Below are 19970 nucleotides of genomic sequence, written 5' to 3'. Positions count from 1 at the left end.
CTACTCTTCGTTGCGGTGCTCAGGCTCTAGATGCGCGGGCTTCAGTAGTTGTAGCACACGGGCTCAGTAGTTGTGGCTCTCGGGCTTGGTTGCTCCACGGCATGTGGGATCTTCCCAGACCAGGGCTTGAACCCACGTCCCCTGCATCGGCAGGGGGATTCTTAACCACTGCGCCACCAGGGAAGTCCCTTCCTTTGTTCTTGAAGTGTGTCTGACCACTTGTCTCCTCTCCTTCTTTGTCTCTATTTCCCACACCCCTTCAAAATTAAAAGGGGGCAACTTTTGCCTGCTTTCTTCACAAAGAGCCAAAGGTGAAGTCATTCCAGAACTCCCCAAACATTTTCTTCTTAAAATGCAAAATGACTGGAGGCACTTAAATTTTTTGCATGAGTGCAGTGCTGCATAAATTAATATAGTTACAATTTTTAAAAATTAAATAAAAACCAGTCACCACCATTGTAAGGATAACATGAAATATATGAAAGTGTTCTGCAAATAAAAATGGCGTGTTATTTCTTGAAAAGAAACAGGTTTTTAATATCTAAATCAAAACTTTAAAAACACTGACATTTAAAAATACTGTTTGATCTCATACATTAATGGTGAGAATGCTAAGTGATTCAACTTGTACGGAGTTGCTCAAATTTATTTCCCACTTCTGGGAATTTACCCTCCAGTTATCCTTGCACAAGTAGGACATATGAACATGGTCAGTCAATGCAGTGCTTTTGGCAGAAAACGACTGGAAATAACCTAAGTGTTAACGATAGGGCACCAGTAAATAATCTACGAAACGTGTCCACAATGGCATACTATTTATCCGTGGGGAAAAAAATGAGGAACTTCTTGATGTGGAAAATCTTCAAGATATTCTTAATATGGTAGTGGCAGCAGGTAGGGAAGTGCAGAACAATATAGAGTCTGCTACATTTCTATGAGAAAGAAGGAAAATAATAGTATATATTGGTATTTGCTTGTGCATGCATAAATAATGGAAGGATGCCCAAGAAACTAAGAACATTGTTACCTAGGAGGTGGGAATGGAACTGGATGGGGACCCGGATAGGAGTTGTCTGTTCAGTGTAACCATATCATTTTGGATTCTGAAACCAGTAAAAGTATCACTAACCAGACTTTTAAAAACATAATTTGAGATTGTTGACCTTAAAACAAATAAAATAGTAAGACCTTTAGCTAGCCAAGATGAGTTTACTTGGGAATAGCAGAGGAATTGCAATTCAGGACAAGCCAACTATGGTGAAAACCACAGGCAAGTTCAAGGAGGCCAACGGAAGGTCAGTTTTTACTAGATTCTGAAGGAAATTGGGGAGGGCTGTGGCAGGTTTTTTATTGGCTGCAATTATAGGCAGCTTGTTGCTGTGTCAGAAGGAAATTTTCTTTCTTTCCCTGGGGCCTGTAAGATGCAGTGAGTGATACGTGTGTTAGAACCCTCCCTTCATGGTTTCCCCAGCCCATTTTGATTTAGGTTTCCTTTGTGCATTTTCACAAGATTGTAATTTCAATAAATTAATTAATCAAATACAGACATACTTCATTTTATCGCACTTCACTTTATTGTGCTTCGTAGACATTTCATTTCTTACAAATAGAAAGTTTGTGGCAACCCTGCATCAAGCAAGTCTACCAGCACCATGTTTCCAACAGCGCTTGCTCCCTTCGTGTCTGTGGCACATTTTGGTAATTCTCCCAGAATTAAAAGTGGAACCTGAAGATGTAACTCAGTTGCTGCGATTTCATGATCAAACTTTACCTTAAGGAGATGAGATGTTACTTCTTATGGATGCGCTAAGTAAGTGGTTTCTTGAGCTGGAATCTACTAATGGTGACGATGCTCTGAAATTATTGAAATGACAACAAAGGATTTAGAATATGACATCAACTTACCCGACAAAGCAGTGGCAGGACTTGAGAGGGCTGACTCCAACCTTAAAAAGTTCTAAAGCATTTGGTAGAATGCTACCAAACAGCACTACATGCTGTAGAGAAATCCTTCATGAAAAGCAGAGTCAATTGATATATTTTCATTATTTTAGTTTAAGAAATTGCTACAGCCGCCCCCAACCTTCAGCAAGCATCACCCTATTCAGTTAGCAGCCATCCACATCCCAGGCTCCACCAGCAAAACCCTTTCATCAGCAAAAAGATTAGGACTCCATGAAGGCTCAGGTGATGGTTAGCATTTTTTAGGAATAATAATAATAATAAAAAAGCACATACTCTTTTTGGACGTAATGCTATTGCGCACTTAACAGACTACAGTATAGTGTCAATATAACTCTTATTTGCACTGGAACACCAAAGAACTCGAGCGTCTCGCTTTACTGTGGTGGTGTGGGACCCAACCTGCAGTATCTCTTTTTTTTTTTTTTTTTTTAACGCGCAGGCTCAGCGGCCATGGCTCACGGGCCCAGCCGCTCCGCAGCATGTGGGATCTTCCCGGACCGGGGCACGAACCCGTGTCCCCTGTATTAGCAGGCGGACTCTCAACCACTGCGCCACCAGGGAAGCCCTACAATATCTCGTAAGTACACCTAGACGTGCCTGATTTACGTGCTCAGCTCCCTCCCTAATTCTGTGGATGCAGAAGCAGCTTTGGAATCTTTAAAAAATACTATTTTGAGAAACGAATACACCTGAAATTAGCCTCCGTAACCAAATTAGTCACAGGGGATCGGGTGACAGAGCGCAGGGAGACCCTGAAGAGTCCTAATAGAGCGGGGGCGACGAGGGAAGGCGCTCCAGGAAACAGGAACAATGCAGAGGGAGCCCTAAGTGCACAGATGAAGCGTGAAAGGAACAATTCTACTGATATTTTGTGAAAATGAGTATTTAAAGGAAGCCGACGCACTCTCCAGACCGGCACAGCAAAAAACGTATGGGCTGCGGGAAAAAAAAAAAAGACGGGTTAAGTTCAGCGTGAGCCGGAGGCACACCGGACCGTGCCTCGGATGTGGGAGATTTCGGCAGGATACGTGAGTCCACAGGCTTCCCGCGGTGCCGGTTGTTCCGAATGGAATCAATCCCAGGAGCACAATCTCCACGCAGAACAGTAGGCACTTCCCACCCGTTCTCCAGGGTGGGTTCGGCCGGACGTGACGTAACGTGGTGCGAGCGACGTGCGTCTGCGCAGTGCGAGGCTGAGGAGCCGGGCCGGACGGCGCGCGTCTGCGCAGTGAGGGGCGATGAGAAGCCGGACGGCGCGCGCCTGCGCAATGAGGGGCTGAGACCGGAGCGAGGCGACGCGCGTGCGTGCTGGTTTGCGTACCTGCGTGAGTCCTGGGTTAGTCCCGTTCTGGCCCTGTTGTCCTCCGGGTAGAGGTGCCGACGGAAGGGGCCGAGTCTCCGCGTCCCTGGGAAGAGAGGCGAGGTTCAGGTCGGGGTCTTGGGGAACCCGGCGTGCGCGCAGGCCGTGGCGCCGCGGGCGGCGAGGGCGCGCCGGCCGCCCGCTGGACCCTCGGGGGGTCCCGGAGGCGGCGCGGACCTGGCCGACGTCTCGCAGGGTTTGAGGAGTGGGCGGCCTTCTGACATAAGCAGAGGACGCCGTTAGGCCGCCAGCGTAGTAGCAACGCTAAAGCTGCCGGAATTTGCGTGCAAAGCATCCCACCAGCCGGGAGCTAGTTAATCCTGTGTGTGTTAGCATCGTTTTACCAAGATCAGTTCACGGAAGACGAACTCTGCGGAAAGAGAACAGGCTAAAAACTATTCAGACCCTGGCTTAGCAGCCGTCGTTTACAACGGCGTTTGCTAAGTGCAAAGAGAGAATCTAGCTGCATTGAGCGTAGTGAGGGGGAATTACCATTTTTCTCCGTTATTTAAAAAAAAAAAGTGTGTTCAAATATTTAACACTGTTAACCTCCCCCGAATTTTTAGTGCAGTTATTGGAACTAAAAAAAAAATCCCCTCCAAAAATCTCAGGAGCTAATTGCTAAAGAGTGTATTTCGTTTCTCACCCAGCTAATAAAGTTTAGTCGTTTCTCTGTGAAATAGTACTTGAAAAAAGATGACTTTGTACCTCCCCCGCGTCGTGTGAAATGAAAGACCCATGTACTTGTGTCTTGGAAAATTACATTTGCAATATATTACTAGGAATTGGATTTTTAAAAACATGATGAAAGAAAATCTAAACAATACCAGCGTGTTGGCAACCTTACTGTGTTTTCATCTCAAAAAACATCAATTGAAATGCTGTGAAAACCAGTGTTAATCTAAAATGCATTTTTCATGCTCAGTTGTGTTTGTGTATCAAAACCTTTTCCCTAGGAGGCACTTAGTTACTCTCCTTAAAAATGTTCCTAAAATTGAAGTTGTTGGCTCTTACAGAGTCGCAGTGAAAGTTTTTCGAAAATCTTTTTTCTTTTTTCTTTTTTTCAGTTACATCTTTAAGAAATCCAACATCAAAATGGCTTCAAAAAGAGCTCTGGTCATCCTGGCTACAGGAGCAGAGGAGATGGAGACGGTCATCCCTGTCGATGTCATGAGACGAGCTGGAGTATGTCCCCCAAAGTTTTCTAGCTCTCCTGTCTTTTAAAACATTTTTGGATTTTTATAAGTCATTTTGAATAAAGTAATGTTCCATGTACTTTATGAAGTATTTCAAACAGACACGACAGTACAGAGACTGATTCCACCTGTTTATCTACTGTGCACATTTACTACTTGTTAACATTTTGCTATATTTCTTTCTGACCTGTGCCTTGAAGAACAGGTGCTTTAAAGGAAGAAGGCATTGCAAAGCTCTCTTTGTAAATTTCCCTAATCCCTTTCCCTTTCTTGCCCCAGAGGTAACTGCTGTCCTCACAGTGACGTATGCGTGTCTTTAAAGTAGCATAAGAGTGTGGTTCTCATTTTGCATGTCTGTGGTATAAACCTGTATATACACATATAACCATAGTGAATGCTTAAATAGCATTTACTGAGTGGTAGGTATCATTCTAAGCACTTACATAAACTTTTTAAAATTTTATAACCTTATGAATTATTGCCATTCTCATTTTAAAGTTGAAGGAACTGAGGCACAGAAACAATCAATAAAATAATTAAATAAAGTGCCCACGTTGTAGTAAAAGTATAGATCCAGTTTGTTTATTTAAAAGTGCTGCGTAGAGAATTCCCTGGCGGTCCAGTGGTTAGGACTCTGTGCTTCCCCTGCAGGGGGCACGGGTTCGGTCGCTGGTTGGGGAACTAAGATCCCGCATGCCGCGCGTGGCATGGTCAAATAAAAAACAATAAAATTGCTGCTTAGTCTTGCACTGTAGGAATATGCCAGTCTATCCATTCCTTTATTACACTGTTTCACAGCATTCTAATACTGTAATATTCTTGTACAGGTTTCATTGTTCACAGGTTTAGCTGTTTTTCTAGGCTCTATGCCTAAAAGGAATTGCTAGTTGCATGGTTGATGTTACTAGATTTTGTCAAATGACTATCCAAAGTACTAATATGTGGGCCCACCAGCAGTGAGGAAAATTCCCATTTTTTCCAGTATTGTCAACTTTGTAAATTTTTGCAAGGCGGAGTAGTATTTCGTTGTTTTAACTTGTATTTCTACCTTAAGAAAATACCAGGAGGGTTAAATGGCAGCAGCAACTTTGCCAGGTGGATTGTTGATAGGATGATCATATAATTTATCACCTAAACCAGAACACTTGTGGGAGAAAGGACGCTAAACAGGGTGCTGGGACAGCATCTTTAATTCATACTGTTCCAGGCAAAGTGGGACAGACCTAGTGATTAAATATATTTAGCCATCTTAATAGCCTAAGGTCAGCATGGTTTGGTTGCAGTATTTCCTGCCCAGTTATTTTAAAACACAGGGCAGCTGTGGAAATGTTACTCTAAATTTATGTTTCAGTGTTCTTAAATATCATGATGATGTCTTTCTCTTAGATTAAGGTCACCATTGCAGGTCTGACTGGAAAAGACCCGGTACAGTGTAGCCGAGATGTTGTCATTTGTCCTGATGCCAGTCTAGAAGATGCAAAAAAACAGGTTTGTTCCATATACTTGGAATTATTCCTTCCTCTGGCTTCTTTATCAGTTTCTTGAACTGTCTCTTGACGACATCTAAGACTGTTGTTAGCACAGACTTATTTTAAGAAAGTTACTTTGCTTGGACGTCTTCGGCACTAAACTAAGCCCTGGGAAGTGAAGGACTTTGCCTTTTTCCACTGTGTATCCACGGAACCTGGCAGGTCCCTGATACCACGTGTGCTCAGTGTGGGTGGATGGGTGGGACCCTTTCATCAGTGTTCTGGCTCATACAGGCAGCCTGTCCTCCGCTTATAATTGTGTTACTTAATATAAAAGAGTCAAGTGGACATTTCCCATTCATTTTTCACTCTTTACTTGAAAGCTACTTCTTATCTTTCCTTTATCAGTGACACAGACGTGGTTGTGTGATTCATGTTACGTGGAACAACTCATACTTGATTTGTGGTCGGATTAAGGGAGGGGTAAGAGGTCCCCTGAAATTGGTCACTTTTTCATTATTGCGGTTCTTCCTTTTGAGGGGGACCAGCACTTCCGGGAATCTGTCAAGAGCTGTGGCCCCTTTCCTCAGAAGCATGCCCCACGCTACGTATACCAGGCAACTTTGCACACGGTTTCACCAGGCTCAGGCTTCAGGGGCCGGTGTGACAGGAGTGTAGGCTGTACCCTGTTGGAGCAGAGCCCTCTCATGGACGGCCATCTCTGCCCTCCTGGGGAACCTGGAGCCTGATTTCCGTATGCCTCACTCTCAAATGCATAGAAAAAAGTGTATTCCTTTCTAATAAATCCAGATATTTCAGATTTATTTGCTAGACTGTGGAGTGTAAGAACATTGGTATTTCACATAAATCGGTGAAACTTTCTAAATAGCAGGTTAAAAATGAGAGAGTAGGAGTAAATATTCCTTCCCTGTTCCTTTTTGTCCTGTGGTGTCTGGGTATTTTAGAACAGGTGACATCTTGTGTCTTTTTAGTGTTTAGTTCAGTTTCCAAAAGGAGTGAAAAAAGTCCTGTACTTCACAAATATTGTTCTAAGTTTTGCTTGGTTTTCAAACAACATAGGACATTTTACAGTCTTTAAAAGTAACTCTAAATAGTATATGTTGGACTAAAAATGTAAATTTTCATTTCGTTTGCTTAATGACTAAATTTTTAAAGCTTTTAACAATTTAAGATACTGTATTAAACCAATTTCTATTTGTAATTTCAGCAAGTTTGAAATCATTAGACTTCTAGGGTGTTCTGGTATCTGGGATACTAAAATATTACATCATTTTTATCCTCCAAGTTCCATTTTTCATAAGGTTAAGAAAAACTTTTTGTGCTTTTTAGAGTTTGTTTTGTTTTTAGTTATTTATTACTATGTACATTCTTGTTGAAAACAATTCACGCGGTGTAGACAAACGCAGAGTCAAACGCTAAATGTCCCTTTCTTGTTCTCGCCCTCCCCCCACCCTGCCTCAGCTGGCGAGCTCCTTTGTCCATGAGTGTCTGTACACTGTACACATGTATGTGGGGGCATTGAGAGGTGTGTACACACATGCATCTACATACGTGTGTATATTTATTCTTTGTACAGGAATGAGATCATGATAACGCCTGCAGTTCTGCAGCATGGACATCGTTTCATGTTACTGTGTACAGATTTTCTGCAGTTTTTACTTACAGTATCCCATTATAGAGAAACCCCTAATTTAACTGTTCTTCTGTGAACAGCTTTTTGCTCTGATGTGAAAGTGTTCCTGCTTAACGCACACTTCAAGTGAAACATCTTCACATCCTTTTTCATTTTTTGAACTGTTACAGGGACCTTACGATGTGGTGGTTATGCCAGGAGGTGGTCTGGGCGCACAGAATTTATGCCAGGTAAAGCTGGGGGGCTTCAGCCTCTCGTATTCCGCTGGGTTTGCTGCTAAAATATTTCAGGAAGGAGGCTGTGAATAGATTAGGAAAAGGTGAAATTAACAAAGTGCTGTTCTAGCTTAATTTTTAAAAAAAGTTTCTGATAACATTTACTATAGAAGTAAGCGGAATTGGTGAAACAGTTATGAACAGATTCTGTGAATACAGTTCAAATATAAGACTACTTGTTTTTTTCCCCCAACCGCAGCAGAATGATTAATTTTGTGCTTGTGAGAAGGGTTAAGCCTAGAAAGATAAGAGATCGGCTGTCTACTCAACCATCGGGGTTAGGGAGGTTGCAGGGGGCTGGAGCTGCCAGCTTGAATGAAAAATGGCATAAAAGAAGCCGCTGCTTCTTCTTTTTGTCTTGTGTGAAGAGTTAGCCTGCAGGAAGAAGAAGAGAGAGAGGTGGCAGGGGCAGGGCACACAGAAGCTCATGAGGCAGGTGGAATCAGACATTTGGGGCTGCTGAGCTCCACTCCCTACTCTGCTGTCGGAAAACACCCAAAACAGCACATTTCCTCCCTTCTGCGTCTTTCTCCCTAGAGTACAAAATGGCAAGGGTTAATATGCCCAAGGGAAATTGCTTTTCTTATCTTTAAACATCTTTAAGAAAAGGGTACCTTTTTCTTATAGTAAATGCCTTGATCGGGTTTAAGGATGTAGAAACACTACGAATTTGGTAGTTTTTATATTGATGATTTAGCGGTATTGTTGAAAAATAGATTGAAGACCTTGTGGTTTAAGCTAAAATCAGATTCTGCCGAAGTTGCCAGCCAGATTGGCTGCAGCTTAATGACGACGTGCTGTGTTTTTGGTTTTCTTTGACTAGTCCTCTGCTGTGAAGGAGATACTGAAGGAACAAGAAAAGAGGAAGGGCCTCATCGCCGCTATCTGTGCGGGTAAGTACAGAGCCGTCCTGTGTTCAAGTGTGTTGTTGACTTTCTTCAGAAAATTCGTGACGGGGTCGTCTTTAGTTATAAGATCGTGTTCCCAGTACTTCTTCCCCTTCCTAAGGTATGAAGGGCATCTGTATCGGTGTATTTAGTTTGGGGCATGAGGCTGATGTCATCTCAGAAATTACTACAGTTCCGTTTTCTGCCTCTCCCTGCCTTTGGTCTACGTTCGGTGAAACTTAGTGTTTTCCCTCTTTGGTGGACCTGGAGGAGAACGTGGCCCCTCTGGCACTCAGTAAACAGCTTGTTACGACAAACCCCCGTGCCAGGAAGTACTTCTGCCCGCACAGGGTCAGCAAGAATTGGGCCAGCATAGTGTCAGAGCTCTGCCCTGTGCTTGCCCTGGGGGGCTTCCTGCCTGGTCCCCAGTGTTGAGAGCTGGGTCTTAGGTACTGTATTCTCTGCCACTTAATTTAGAGTAAGGCTGTTGGTGCTTTGTCGATGTCTCCACATCTTTGAAACCTAGTAATACTTTGGTTTTTGATACCATTTTAAAGTCCATCCTTCTTGCTCTAATATCAGATGATATTCTGCCATCTTGCATTTTTTTCATAGTGTAATTTTGGCAGGTGCTTTCCTTATTCATAGGTCTTCATTAAATGTTTGTCAAAAAGAGCAAATACGGGCTTCCCTGGTGGCGCAGTGGTTGAGAGTCCGCCTGCCGATGCAGGGACGCGGGTTCGTGCCCCGGTCCGGGAAGATCCCACATGCCGCGGAGCGGCTGGGCCCGTGGGCCATGGCCGCTGAGCCTGCGTGTCCGGAGCCTGTGCTCCACAACGGGAGAGGCCACAACAGTGAGAGGCCCGCGTACCGCAAAAAAAAAAAAAAAGAACAAATAAAGAGATGAATGTATGGATGTTTAATTAAAATGATGTGTTGATATTTTCTTCAATACAATAGACTTTTTAAAAGAAGTCATAGGCCGGGGATCTGGGGACTGCATTACAGCAGTGGTTCTCGGAGTTTTTTCAGAGGGTTCGTAAGGGCAGAGCAGATACTATTTATACACTATTTGCCTTTTTCCTTCTTATTCTCACAAGAGTGCCATCAGAGTATGACGATGTCATCATTCAGGCATGGCTTGTGTGCTCGAGTATTCTTATGTTGTAAACCTGTCCCAGTTTTAATTTCTAGCATGGCAGATACTGATAAATGTAACTCGTATAATAGCTAGAGGGGTCCTAAGACCCCTTTACATGTTTGAGAACCTCTGCATTAAAGACCGGGACGGACTGAGGGGCAACCACCTGGCAAGTCCCGTCCTTGGGTTCCGGTCAGCACTGATCTCTGACCTGCCCTTGGGGCTCGGGGATTTCTGTCTGCTGAAGGACGCTGCAGCCCAAGCAGCTGCAGCCCTCCTTGTGGAGGAAGACAGAGGTGCTGTCATTCATGCAAGGGCTTAGTCCCCCTCCCCCTCCCCACGTGCTGACCCTCACCTCTGCCTCATTCTTAGTGCTTTACCTAAAGGAAGAAAGGAAGGGTTTGGGCTGGGTTTGTCCTCTTAGGACTGTGTTGCAAGTAAAAACCACATATCAGTTTGTCATTTTGTGTCACCAAAGTAGAATTATCAGCCACATCTGGTTCAGGGTTTTGTGTTCAGGCAGACTTGAATCCCACGCTGCTAAGACACACAGGCCTTGTCGTCATTTACATCCACATTGTAAAGTGAACGGAGCTAGTGACCTGTTGTCCTGTTGAATGTCCTGCACTGCCCCTCTGGGTGCTGCACAAAGTAGGAGAGGCGTGATGGCCTGTGAAGGAGATTGCAGCGAGGTTGGAACGAGTGATGGGAGAGATTCTGGTGTTTAAATCAGCAGATGAGAACAAGATGATTCTTAACTGTCACAGTTAGGAAATGGGAACGGTTTATTGAACTGAAGGAATATTAACTTAACCCCTAATATGGAGTGAACGGGAGAGACAGAAATTGGAAGGGAGGCTGCCTTGAGAAGAAAATAAAACGAGATTCACTCTGGGTGGGGCAGGGGAAGGAAGCCTGGAGGTGACGAGCAGGCTGCGGGCAAGCTCTGGGCTGCAGGTGCAAGCTGGGGGCGGTTGCCGGGCTTGGTGTTCCCTCTGTACATCACCACACGGTGGCGCTGTTGGCTTTCGCCTCTGGGCCTCCCAAGGCGATTCTGTCCACTGGACCCTCTGTTCCCTGAACCTTCTGCTCCCTGCTCAGAGCTGGACCCCTGTTGCAGACTCGGCCACATTTCATCCACCGGAATCTCAAGTAATAGGAGCAGTTAAGTGTCCCCTCGAGTTTTCCAGCTAGGATTCTGAAGCACCGGCAAGCAGTAATTTTGAGCTTACCGTACAGTCACTGATGTTATAGGCAGCCATTTTATCACCTGGAGGGAGCGGCCTAAGAATTCCTCGCTCACTGTATGACCTGCTGTCCTCATGTACGATCAGTCCTCGCTTGAAATTTGCTTTAAAATATATGACGTAGGAAATTATTTTTTATTAAAATCTTACAAAATAAGAATTAAAGGTAATTCATGAATACATCAAATAAAAATTGAGATAATTACTCAATTTTTACACACTCTTAGGATTTGCTACCAAACATAGCTCTCATATGCAGCATACAAGTAAGGAGGAAGGGGGCGTCAAGTATATTTAAGAGGCTTTCCAGTTAAGATATAAGTGAGGACTTGGTATGAAACTGACAACTGACGTTAGGACAGAAAGCTTATGTAATTACATATCATTTGTTTGATCTTCCTGTTAGTAGCAGGTAAGATCTGAGTAGCCTGTAGGTAGGTCCATTATATAACCACTTTATCCTTGGAACGGTGCTGTAAAACGAAAGGTCATGAGAGCAAGTGCTTGGGTTTGCTGGAGTTAAAGTGTGCAGAGTCCGTCCTGGGATGTTAACCACAGTGCCCTAACCACTTAGAAGGCCACAGTGCTCTTCTGAAGTTTTTCTGGGTGTGACAGGCCTTAGAAAGTTTTTCTTTTGTTATTTTTTGGTGGCTTAGAGGGAAAAGGTAGAAAAACTACTTTTCTAAAAGTTTTAAGATAACAAATAGGGACTTTTTTGTCTTAGTCCCTATTTGAGGACTGTGACCTACAAAATATGCTTGTGATTAGCAGTGAAGTTGACCATTCATAAAAATCTCAAGTTAGCAGCGGCATAGTTTTTTTTAACCTTCATTTTAAGAGGGAGCATGTAGAGGACCACAGGGGGCATTTGCACAGGGTTCTTAAGTGCGTCGTCGTGAGACAGAAACGCCAGTGCCTTTGGATCTCAGACATGGGCATTTCACAGGTGTCTCCTTTGGGGCTGGTACAATGTCCTGTTCATTTTAATAATCCTACCGCCTGATACATTTGGATAGACAGATGGATGAGTGCTAATTTTTCATTCTCAAGTAGAAAAATAAAACTAGTCTCTACAATAGCAGTCAAGCCCAGGGGTTCAGAGAGTATTAGTTGCCTTTAATGTGTAACTAAATCTTCCATGTGCAAAGGGTAAGCAGGACGTTTTGCCCTCCATGGTCTCCCCCTCCTTTGTGCCCCTGTTACACTTGCAGCCTGTCCCTCGAGGGGACATGTTCTATTTATCTGTTTGCGCCTCAGCTATAAAAGCAGATATTTTTGATTAAATGGTTATTGATGTGTTTTAAGTTTGTGCGTTTTTGCCGCATGTGCTCAGCAGATGGTTTATTATAAACACACTTTACCTCTCATACTAAGAAGTGTTTAGTTTCAGAATCGTAAGCATATTTTAGATAAGAGCCCCTGATTTTGAAGAATAGTTTTGCTGCTGCGATTTTTAAAACATGGGTTTTTCTGTGTCTACATTTAAGTCTTTTTATTCATCTTCTTTTTAGGACCTACGGCTCTGTTGGCTCATGAAATAGGTTTTGGAAGCAAAGTTACAACACACCCACTTGCTAAAGACAAAATGATGGACGGAAGTAAGTACCTGCTTATATTGTAATGAGCCAAAAGACCTACTCAGAAAGCTGTGCTATAGCGTTGTCTCCCGCTTGGTAGACAGTAGTACATAGGGATTCTCTGTGGGTTGGGGTGTGATGTGTTCCTCACTTTCTTTGCAAGTGTTTCAGTGAGAGAGACGGGCTAATGGTGTGGGTGTCTACGTGTGCGCCCCCTGACGGTGTGGGTCTGCAGACATGCACCCTAACGGGAACGCAGGTGCTGAGCCAAAGGCCAGCCTGGCTCGGAGTGGCGCAAAATGCCAGTTTAACGAGTATTTTTACTCAATACTTTGCCAGTGGCCTGAGGGTAAATTTTAAACCTTGATAGCGATTTCAGAATGTGCCCTTTTGCCCACAGTCCAAAGTAAAATGGACATTGCTCCCTTCTTCCAGAGGAGGCCCGGGTGGCAGGCAGGCCTGTTCCTTCGCTCATGGGCTTCTTTTATAAATATCAGCTAGGTGTTTAACTTTCATTCATTTATTTTTATGAAAACAATTTCTATACATGGTTAAAATAAAAATGCAAACAGTACAGAAAGGGGTGAAGTAAAAGGAAGTGTTTCTCTTCTCTCTAACTTCCCCAGCACCTTTCTACTTTTCACATTTAACTTCTATTAAGTTTTCCTGTGAAACTCTAGAATTTTCTCTGCACATACTCATTGCCCTTTGCAGTTTAATATTGTTACTCACATGAGATCTAGTAAGTACATTCTACAGCTTGCTTTTTTAACCTAGTAGTATAACCTATAATTGATCAACTTTTTAAAAAATTCTCATATTGTTGCTTGTCACTTGGAGATTATTTTTAAAAAGCACGTCATTGTCTCTGCCCTCCAAGAGTTAACAGCTTGCAGAGACATGTGCACCAGACTTAAAAATTTGAGGCAGTGTGTAATTAACAGCAAAACAATGTAACCAAGCTCCTGGATGTACAGCTGTGTAGCCACTGCTTCTCAGTGTGACATTCAGAGCACCAACCAGGTAGCGTCTTTTGTCAGGTGGTATCTTCCTCTGCCACCTGTCCCTGGAGTGCATATCACAGGGAGGCAGAGACCCTGGAACATGCAGAGAGAAAGGAAAAGTGTGGATAAGTGCAGGGAATCACAGATTCCCACTTAGAAGCCAAAAGTGGTTCGACTGGCGTTCAGCCAGCAGGGAGACCGAGTGACCGGCTCTGTTTAAAACACCCACCAACCAAAAACCAGTGGCTAAATAAAAAGACTAATAGTTAGGGAGGGTGGGAGGGAGACGCAAGAGGGAGGAGATATGGGGATATATGTACACGTACAGCTGATTCACTTTGTTATACAGCAGAAACTAACACACCATTGTAGAGCAGTTGTACTCCAATAAAGATGTTGGAAAAAAAATAAAAGACTAATGGTATCAAAAGCGGATTTGAAAACAGCTGCGCGACTGATAGATTTTCTTGTCTATCTCTGTTCTGCTCTGGACTTATTCTGAACTAAAAGTAGGGCAAGTAAATTTTTTCTTATGTTAATGCTTTCATCGCAAAGTAAAGTGATGCATTTTTCATTCACTGCCTTTTTAAAAAGATTAATAGACCTTATTTTTTAGAGGAGTGTTATGTTCACAGCAAAATTAAGCAAAAAAGTACAGCGTTTCCCTAAACCCCCAGTACCCCACCCCATCCCCCTCACCGTCAGCTTTGTTTCCCCCACCAGACGGTGCCTTTGCTGCAGTCGATGAACCCGCGCTGATGTGTCGTCATCACCCAAAGTCCATAGTTTATGTCAGGGTTCACTCTCGGTGTTGCAGATTCTGCGTATTCTTAAATCTGATCCAAAGTAGTGTTTTCTTGGAAAATCTGTGAGTTTAGTTGGCAGAAAGATACGAAGTTGTCAGTAAAGCCATCTTTGTGAAAATTGACTTTTTCTTTTAAAGGCTCTGGTTTCTGGGCGTTTTTTATTGTAGGGATTTAATTTACTTTGAGCTGATGGAGGGGTTTGGGAGGGTTAGAAAGAACAGAGTCGGGCTTCCTTTAGTAGTTACGACACATGAGAAGGAAGAAGGAGTGGAACGTGTTCCCCGCTATCTGCACATGTATCTCTGTGGCTCTTTCCTTGTAACGCCTCAGGAAGTTGAGGCTGATAGAACTAGAAAAAGATGAGATCGTTAACTCTCGGGCACCTACGGGGTATATTCCTGCGTGTTATCTCGAGCCTTGCAGCCCCGGTGCCCAGCAAGGCAGGTGTTGGCTTCACCTCGCCTGGGGAGGCGAGGCCACTTGTTGGAGCTGGGCCGGAACTGGGGCCCCCGCCTCTGTCCTGGTGAGGCCCCCCACACGCCTAAGTTACCAGCATTGCATTCTGTCCTCTTACACGTAAGTCCTCTTGTAAGAGAAAAATGTTTGCAGTTTCTGCCCCTTCAGAACATTCTGAGAGGTGGAGCTGTAATCGCTTCCTGGATGTCTCCTCCGGGAGGCCCTCTGTCTCGTCCTCGTGGTGAACGTCGTGTTGAGATCAGTAGGCCTGGCTGTGTGCTGAGTGCTGGGGACGCCGCAGTGAACAGGCTGCCCTTGCCTGGCCACGTCTGCGGTAGTGACACCACCACTTTCTGCTGGCGTTTGGTTCGGTTGGGTTCCCATGATCATCCTGTTAGGTTGGTATCATCCCCATTTTACAGAAGAGAAAAAGGAGGCTCAGAGGGGTCAGACAGCTACTGAATGGCAGATCTGGATTTGAACCCAGAACTGCTGTGCTCAGGGGTCGGCGGCTTTTCCTTGAAGGGCCAGATAGTAAATATCTCGGGCTCTCTGGGACGCCCCGTCTCTGTGGCGACTCCTCCACCTGTGGCGCCCAGACCATGTAGGTGAGGGGTGTGCAGGTAAAAGCTGCCGTTAGTTGCTGCCCCCTGGCCCCCCCAGGTGTTTGATCTCTGGGCTTTGAGAGAGGCTTTGGGGTGTTTGCTTAAAGTTAACGGAATGAATGCCTCCTGCGGGTTGGCTGGGAGTTGGCTGGTGCGCGGGGCGTTTTCCTCATTGTCGCCACTAGGTGGAGGTGGTCCGTAAGTAGACCTTTTGCTCTTCCTGGTTGAGATTCTTAGAACCATGGAACCTTTAAACATCTTTAACCAGTTAGGCTGTATTTGTAATATTTTACCCACAAAGAGGTTGTTAAGTGAACTATTTAGAGCCGTGCCTCCCGCTGACCTGTCCGTCTCAGCTGCAGGAGACCCAGCCCAGCCGGTTTCCTAGTTCAGCATTTAAAATGATCTTTAACCATCAGGAAATGAGGTTAGATTAGGAAAACCTCTCGCCCTCAAACCAGGGATCCACTTTTCTTCTAAAAAAGTGTAACTAGGAAATGTTTCACGTACTGTAGTCAGTTATTTCAGTGGGTGACGTGATTTTTAATGAGGTTTAGGAAGACCTAAATCACTGCAGGTGTTATTCATCCACTTTGAAAGGACATGAGCATCAGGACGTGGTTTCTAAAGCTCGTTAACACAGCAGAAGCATCTTGCTCAGGAGACTTCTTTTTTTTTTTGGCTGCGTTGGGTCTTAGTTGCAGTGCGTGGGCTCAGTAGTTGCAGCGCGTGGGCTTAGTTGCCCCGCGGCATGTGGGATCTTAGTTCCCCGACCAGGGATCAAACGCATGTCCCCTGCATTGGAAGGCGGATTCTTAACCACTGGACTGCCAGGGAAGTCCCAGGAGACGTTTTTCTGTATGTGTTCACTGAACAGGCATTTCCTGAGCTCTTCCTTAGGCTCTGGGAACAGAAAAGGGAACAAGATAGAGCCACGTCCTCAGGTGTTCTCGGGGGTGGGGGGTGGGGGTGGGGGGGGACTGGCAGGAGGTCTGCACTGAGCATGGGGGAGGGGAGGGGTTCAGAGGCGGTGTGTGCCTGGCTCTCCCTGCGGGGACTGGGTGTGGCGGGATCTCACAGGGGACCCTCTGTCCTTCGTGTCCCACGTCACTGAGTGGTACCACCACCCGCCCACCCAGTTGCTCAGGACAGGCGACTGGGAGTCATCCTTGATGTCTCTCCACATCGAGTCTTTCCCCAAGGCCCGGGCATTTTATCTCCAAGGTACATCTTAGACCTTCATTTCCTCTCCGTTGCCGCTGTCCCATCCAGGTCACCGTTTGCTCCCACCTGGATGCGGCTTCTTTTCCGTCTCCCCTCTGGTTCCTTCCGGTCCAGTCTCTGTGCGCAGGCCAGGCCCCGGGGTTTGTGCACCGTGACGTGGAGCTCAGGGTCACCTCAATGTGCTGGAGAAAGTTGGCGAAGGCTTCTCCTGGGGGAACTGGGTGTGCTCTGATTTGCGCTTTGGAAAGGTTCCCGTTTTGGTGGTGCTGAGTGTGGAGGGAAGGGCAGCCAGAAGGGAGGCTGGACGCAGAGGTCCCGCAATAAGGCAGCAGGCGGAGGAACAGTCATTCATTCTTTCATTTACCTGGTCCTCGGGGGCCCCCCCTTGGTGCCATTAATACCCTGGGCCAGACGGGCAGGTGAAGGCTCAGCGTTTTACAGAATAGACAGTAAACAGGAGACGGATTGTTTCCTCGGCGCTGCGAAGGCGCTGTGATGGAGTGACCTGAGGGACCTGGTTTAGAGAGGGGTCACAGGTGCCCTCTCTGAGGGCTTGGTGCTGATGCTGAAGTTGAAAGAGCAAGTCGCTGAGAAGAGCTTCCTGGGCAGAGGGAGCGGCCCAGGCCCCCCGTGGGGCCGGAAAGAGTGCAGTGTGCCCGGCAGCAGCTCCCGGCGCAAGAGGGCGGTGGGGCAGGCTGCATGGGGCGGCGGTGCTGCACGCGCGCGTGGAGGGAGGGTCTGCTGACGCCTGCCTGGCGTGGAGGGTGAGAGCTGTGGGGGCTGGTGCGGGGAATCCCAGCTTTGTGCCCTGAGACTTGCCCGGAGGTAGGGTCGTTTACTTCCTGGGAATGTAGGAGAAGCACATTTCTTATTACATTTGCAAAAATACAGCCAACTGGGGCCGCAGAGGAAAATAGTCCCTGACGAGTGAGTGTGGTTCCTCCTCCGCGCCTCCCTCCCCGCTCCCGATCCCTTATGTGTAGTTTGTGCTTGTTTGATTTTGAGGCAGCAGAGCGCGTGTGTGTGCGTTACCTAGGTGGTCTGTATCACAGGTAGTTTCTACCTTCAACACCAGTTCACCCTCATCCCCCTTTCCTCCAGCATTTTGTAGGGAAGGAAAAGTAATTTTCCCTCTACTCTTCTGAGTTCTTAGTTGAGACCCCTGAAAAAAAAAAAAAAGACAGATTGACCAGAGAAAAACAAGCTTAACGTGTATACATGGGAGATACCCAGGGAAAAATGAGTAACTCCCTGAGATGGTTTAGAATTCTGGCTTAAGTACCATCTTAATAGAGAAAGGAGACGGGGAGGTAGGCCTCTCAGGGGAGCGTAATTGGCTTTTAGGAAAGTTGAAGGGACCCTTCGAAGAGCAGATGGGAGGAGTAGTAGTTGTGACAAGTTCGTCTGGGTGTGGTGTCAACTTCTAGTTTTCTCTCCCGGTTGATGAGACTCCCGGGAGGGGATTTCTGAGTTCCTTCCGGATGATCTGTCTTTAGGCAGGAAAGGAGGTTCCGAGGAAGCCACTCCCTCTCCCTGCCTGTGCTGTTTTTCAAGTGCTTTTAGCTCAAAATAATCAGTAAAGCAAAGCAGCCTATTTTGGGGTGGCGTTTCCTGAACTCCTGCCGTCACACTTTCGAGTGTGTATTCTCTCCCCTTCACTTCACAGAATTGACACTTGGGTGTGTTGTGGAATAGAAACGTGACTGCTTAGCATTTGCTCTGGCATCCCCCTCACACGTACGAGGGCTTTTGCAGCTGCGTTGAAGTCACGTGTGTTCACACACTTCATTTCAGCAGTTGGTAGCGCCTCCTGCTCTTTGCTGTGCGTGGCGGCCTCGGTATCTTCCCGCTGTGCTCCGAGAGCTGGGAGTGCCTGAGGGTCGCGAGGGACTGGCCACCTCGTTGTTGTCCCGGGGGTTTTTGCTTGTTCTTGTTTTGATTTTCATGAGACCAGTAGTAGTGCTGCAGGGGAGTGGGGCTGCTGAGTGGTGGTTCTTGCTGTCCAGCATAGCCCGCTGGGACATAACCCTTTTTTGTTTTTATTTCGAAGATCATTACAGCTACTCAGAGAACCGCGTGGAAAGGGACGGCCTGATCGTCACCAGCCGGGGGCCGGGAACCAGCTTCGAGTTTGCCCTGGCGATTGTCGAGGCGCTGGCCGGCAAGGAGGTGGCCGAACAAGTGAAGGCCCCGCTGGTTCTTAAAGATTAGAGCAGAGAGGTTTGGTGATGGGTAATCCATGCTCACCGTGTTCGCTTTAAACAAAAGAAGGGGGATTACCGTGCGGAGACGCCGTCATCACCATCCCCCCTCAAGTGTGGCTGTGACGTGACAGCTGCACAGAGATTCCTCAACCTGCACTTGTGTCCCCACGTTTCTGAACCTTGACTGCAGAATAAATGGGGCATTTAGCAAAACTACTGATGCTTCCTTCTTTTACTTCTGGTCTCTGTTTTCTTGTGTGAAACCAAGTGATTGTCAGCTTCATCCGCAGCTCTTAACTATTGATACGGCTGCTGAAATAAATGAATAGGAAACACATTTTACACAGCAGGGAGGAAAAGCATAAAACAGAGATTGAAAAGGCTTGTGACTTCTCTCCCGTCCATTAACTGTATCTCTAATGTGCGACTAAAAGATACCAACGAAGTTGGCTGCACTGGTGAATTTTTGTAAGCTAATCCCTCGTCTCCCATTGCAGAGAGTCCTGAGATGGAATTGAAAACTTCCCAAGGCTGGCCTAGCCTGCCCTCCCTTCCTTGGGTAACAGTACCTGGCTGTTTCACCCCGCGAGCCGCCCGGCTCCCGTGTGCAGTGGGTGGGATGCACACCAGGGCTGGGCACACAGCCCAGGCCCAGCCAGTCAAAGCCTGACGCACCCTGACCAAGGTGGGACCGTCAGCCAGTGGGATGCAGTGCCAGGGCCTGCGCCCTGCCCGCTGGGGTTCTCAGCTGGGTGGTCAGGAGGGCCGGCAGTGAGCCTGGAGGAAAAAGGCCTGGCCGAACGTGACTCCAGCATGACAGGCGGAAAGCTCAGAACGTGCTTGACCCAAGATCCTGCCCCGAAGCAGGCGACGCCTGGACTTGTGAACAGGAGCCAGCAA

General features: G+C 46.2%; 1 protein-coding gene across 5 annotated transcripts; it reads left to right on the top strand.

Annotated features, from left to right (window-relative positions):
* The first annotated feature begins 2404 nt into the window (after positions 1 to 2404).
* On the top strand, positions 2405 to 19286 carry PARK7 (Parkinsonism associated deglycase). 5 transcript variants are annotated; one of them, XM_060283532.1, is made up of 7 exons: positions 2405 to 2542; positions 4393 to 4510; positions 5908 to 6009; positions 7815 to 7874; positions 8743 to 8812; positions 12706 to 12792; positions 18917 to 19286. In XM_060283532.1, the coding sequence occupies exons 1-7, from the start codon at positions 2445 to 2447 to the stop codon at positions 19075 to 19077; spliced, it is 696 nt and encodes a 231-aa protein (XP_060139515.1). In that variant the 5' UTR covers positions 2405 to 2444; the 3' UTR covers positions 19078 to 19286. The 5 variants fall into 5 exon arrangements, with proteins under 5 accessions (XP_060139515.1, XP_030735431.1, XP_060139535.1 ...); XM_030879571.2 differs by lacking the exon at positions 2405 to 2542 and adding an exon at positions 3152 to 3301; XM_060283552.2 differs by lacking the exon at positions 2405 to 2542 and adding an exon at positions 3203 to 3290.
* The last annotated feature ends 684 nt before the right edge of the window (positions 19287 to 19970 follow it).

This window comes from Globicephala melas, chromosome 1 (genome assembly GCF_963455315.2).
Source record: "Globicephala melas chromosome 1, mGloMel1.2, whole genome shotgun sequence".
NCBI lineage: Eukaryota > Metazoa > Chordata > Mammalia > Artiodactyla > Delphinidae > Globicephala > Globicephala melas.
Note: the sequence above shows the minus strand (reverse complement) of the source record. Positions and strands in the feature narration are given on the sequence as shown.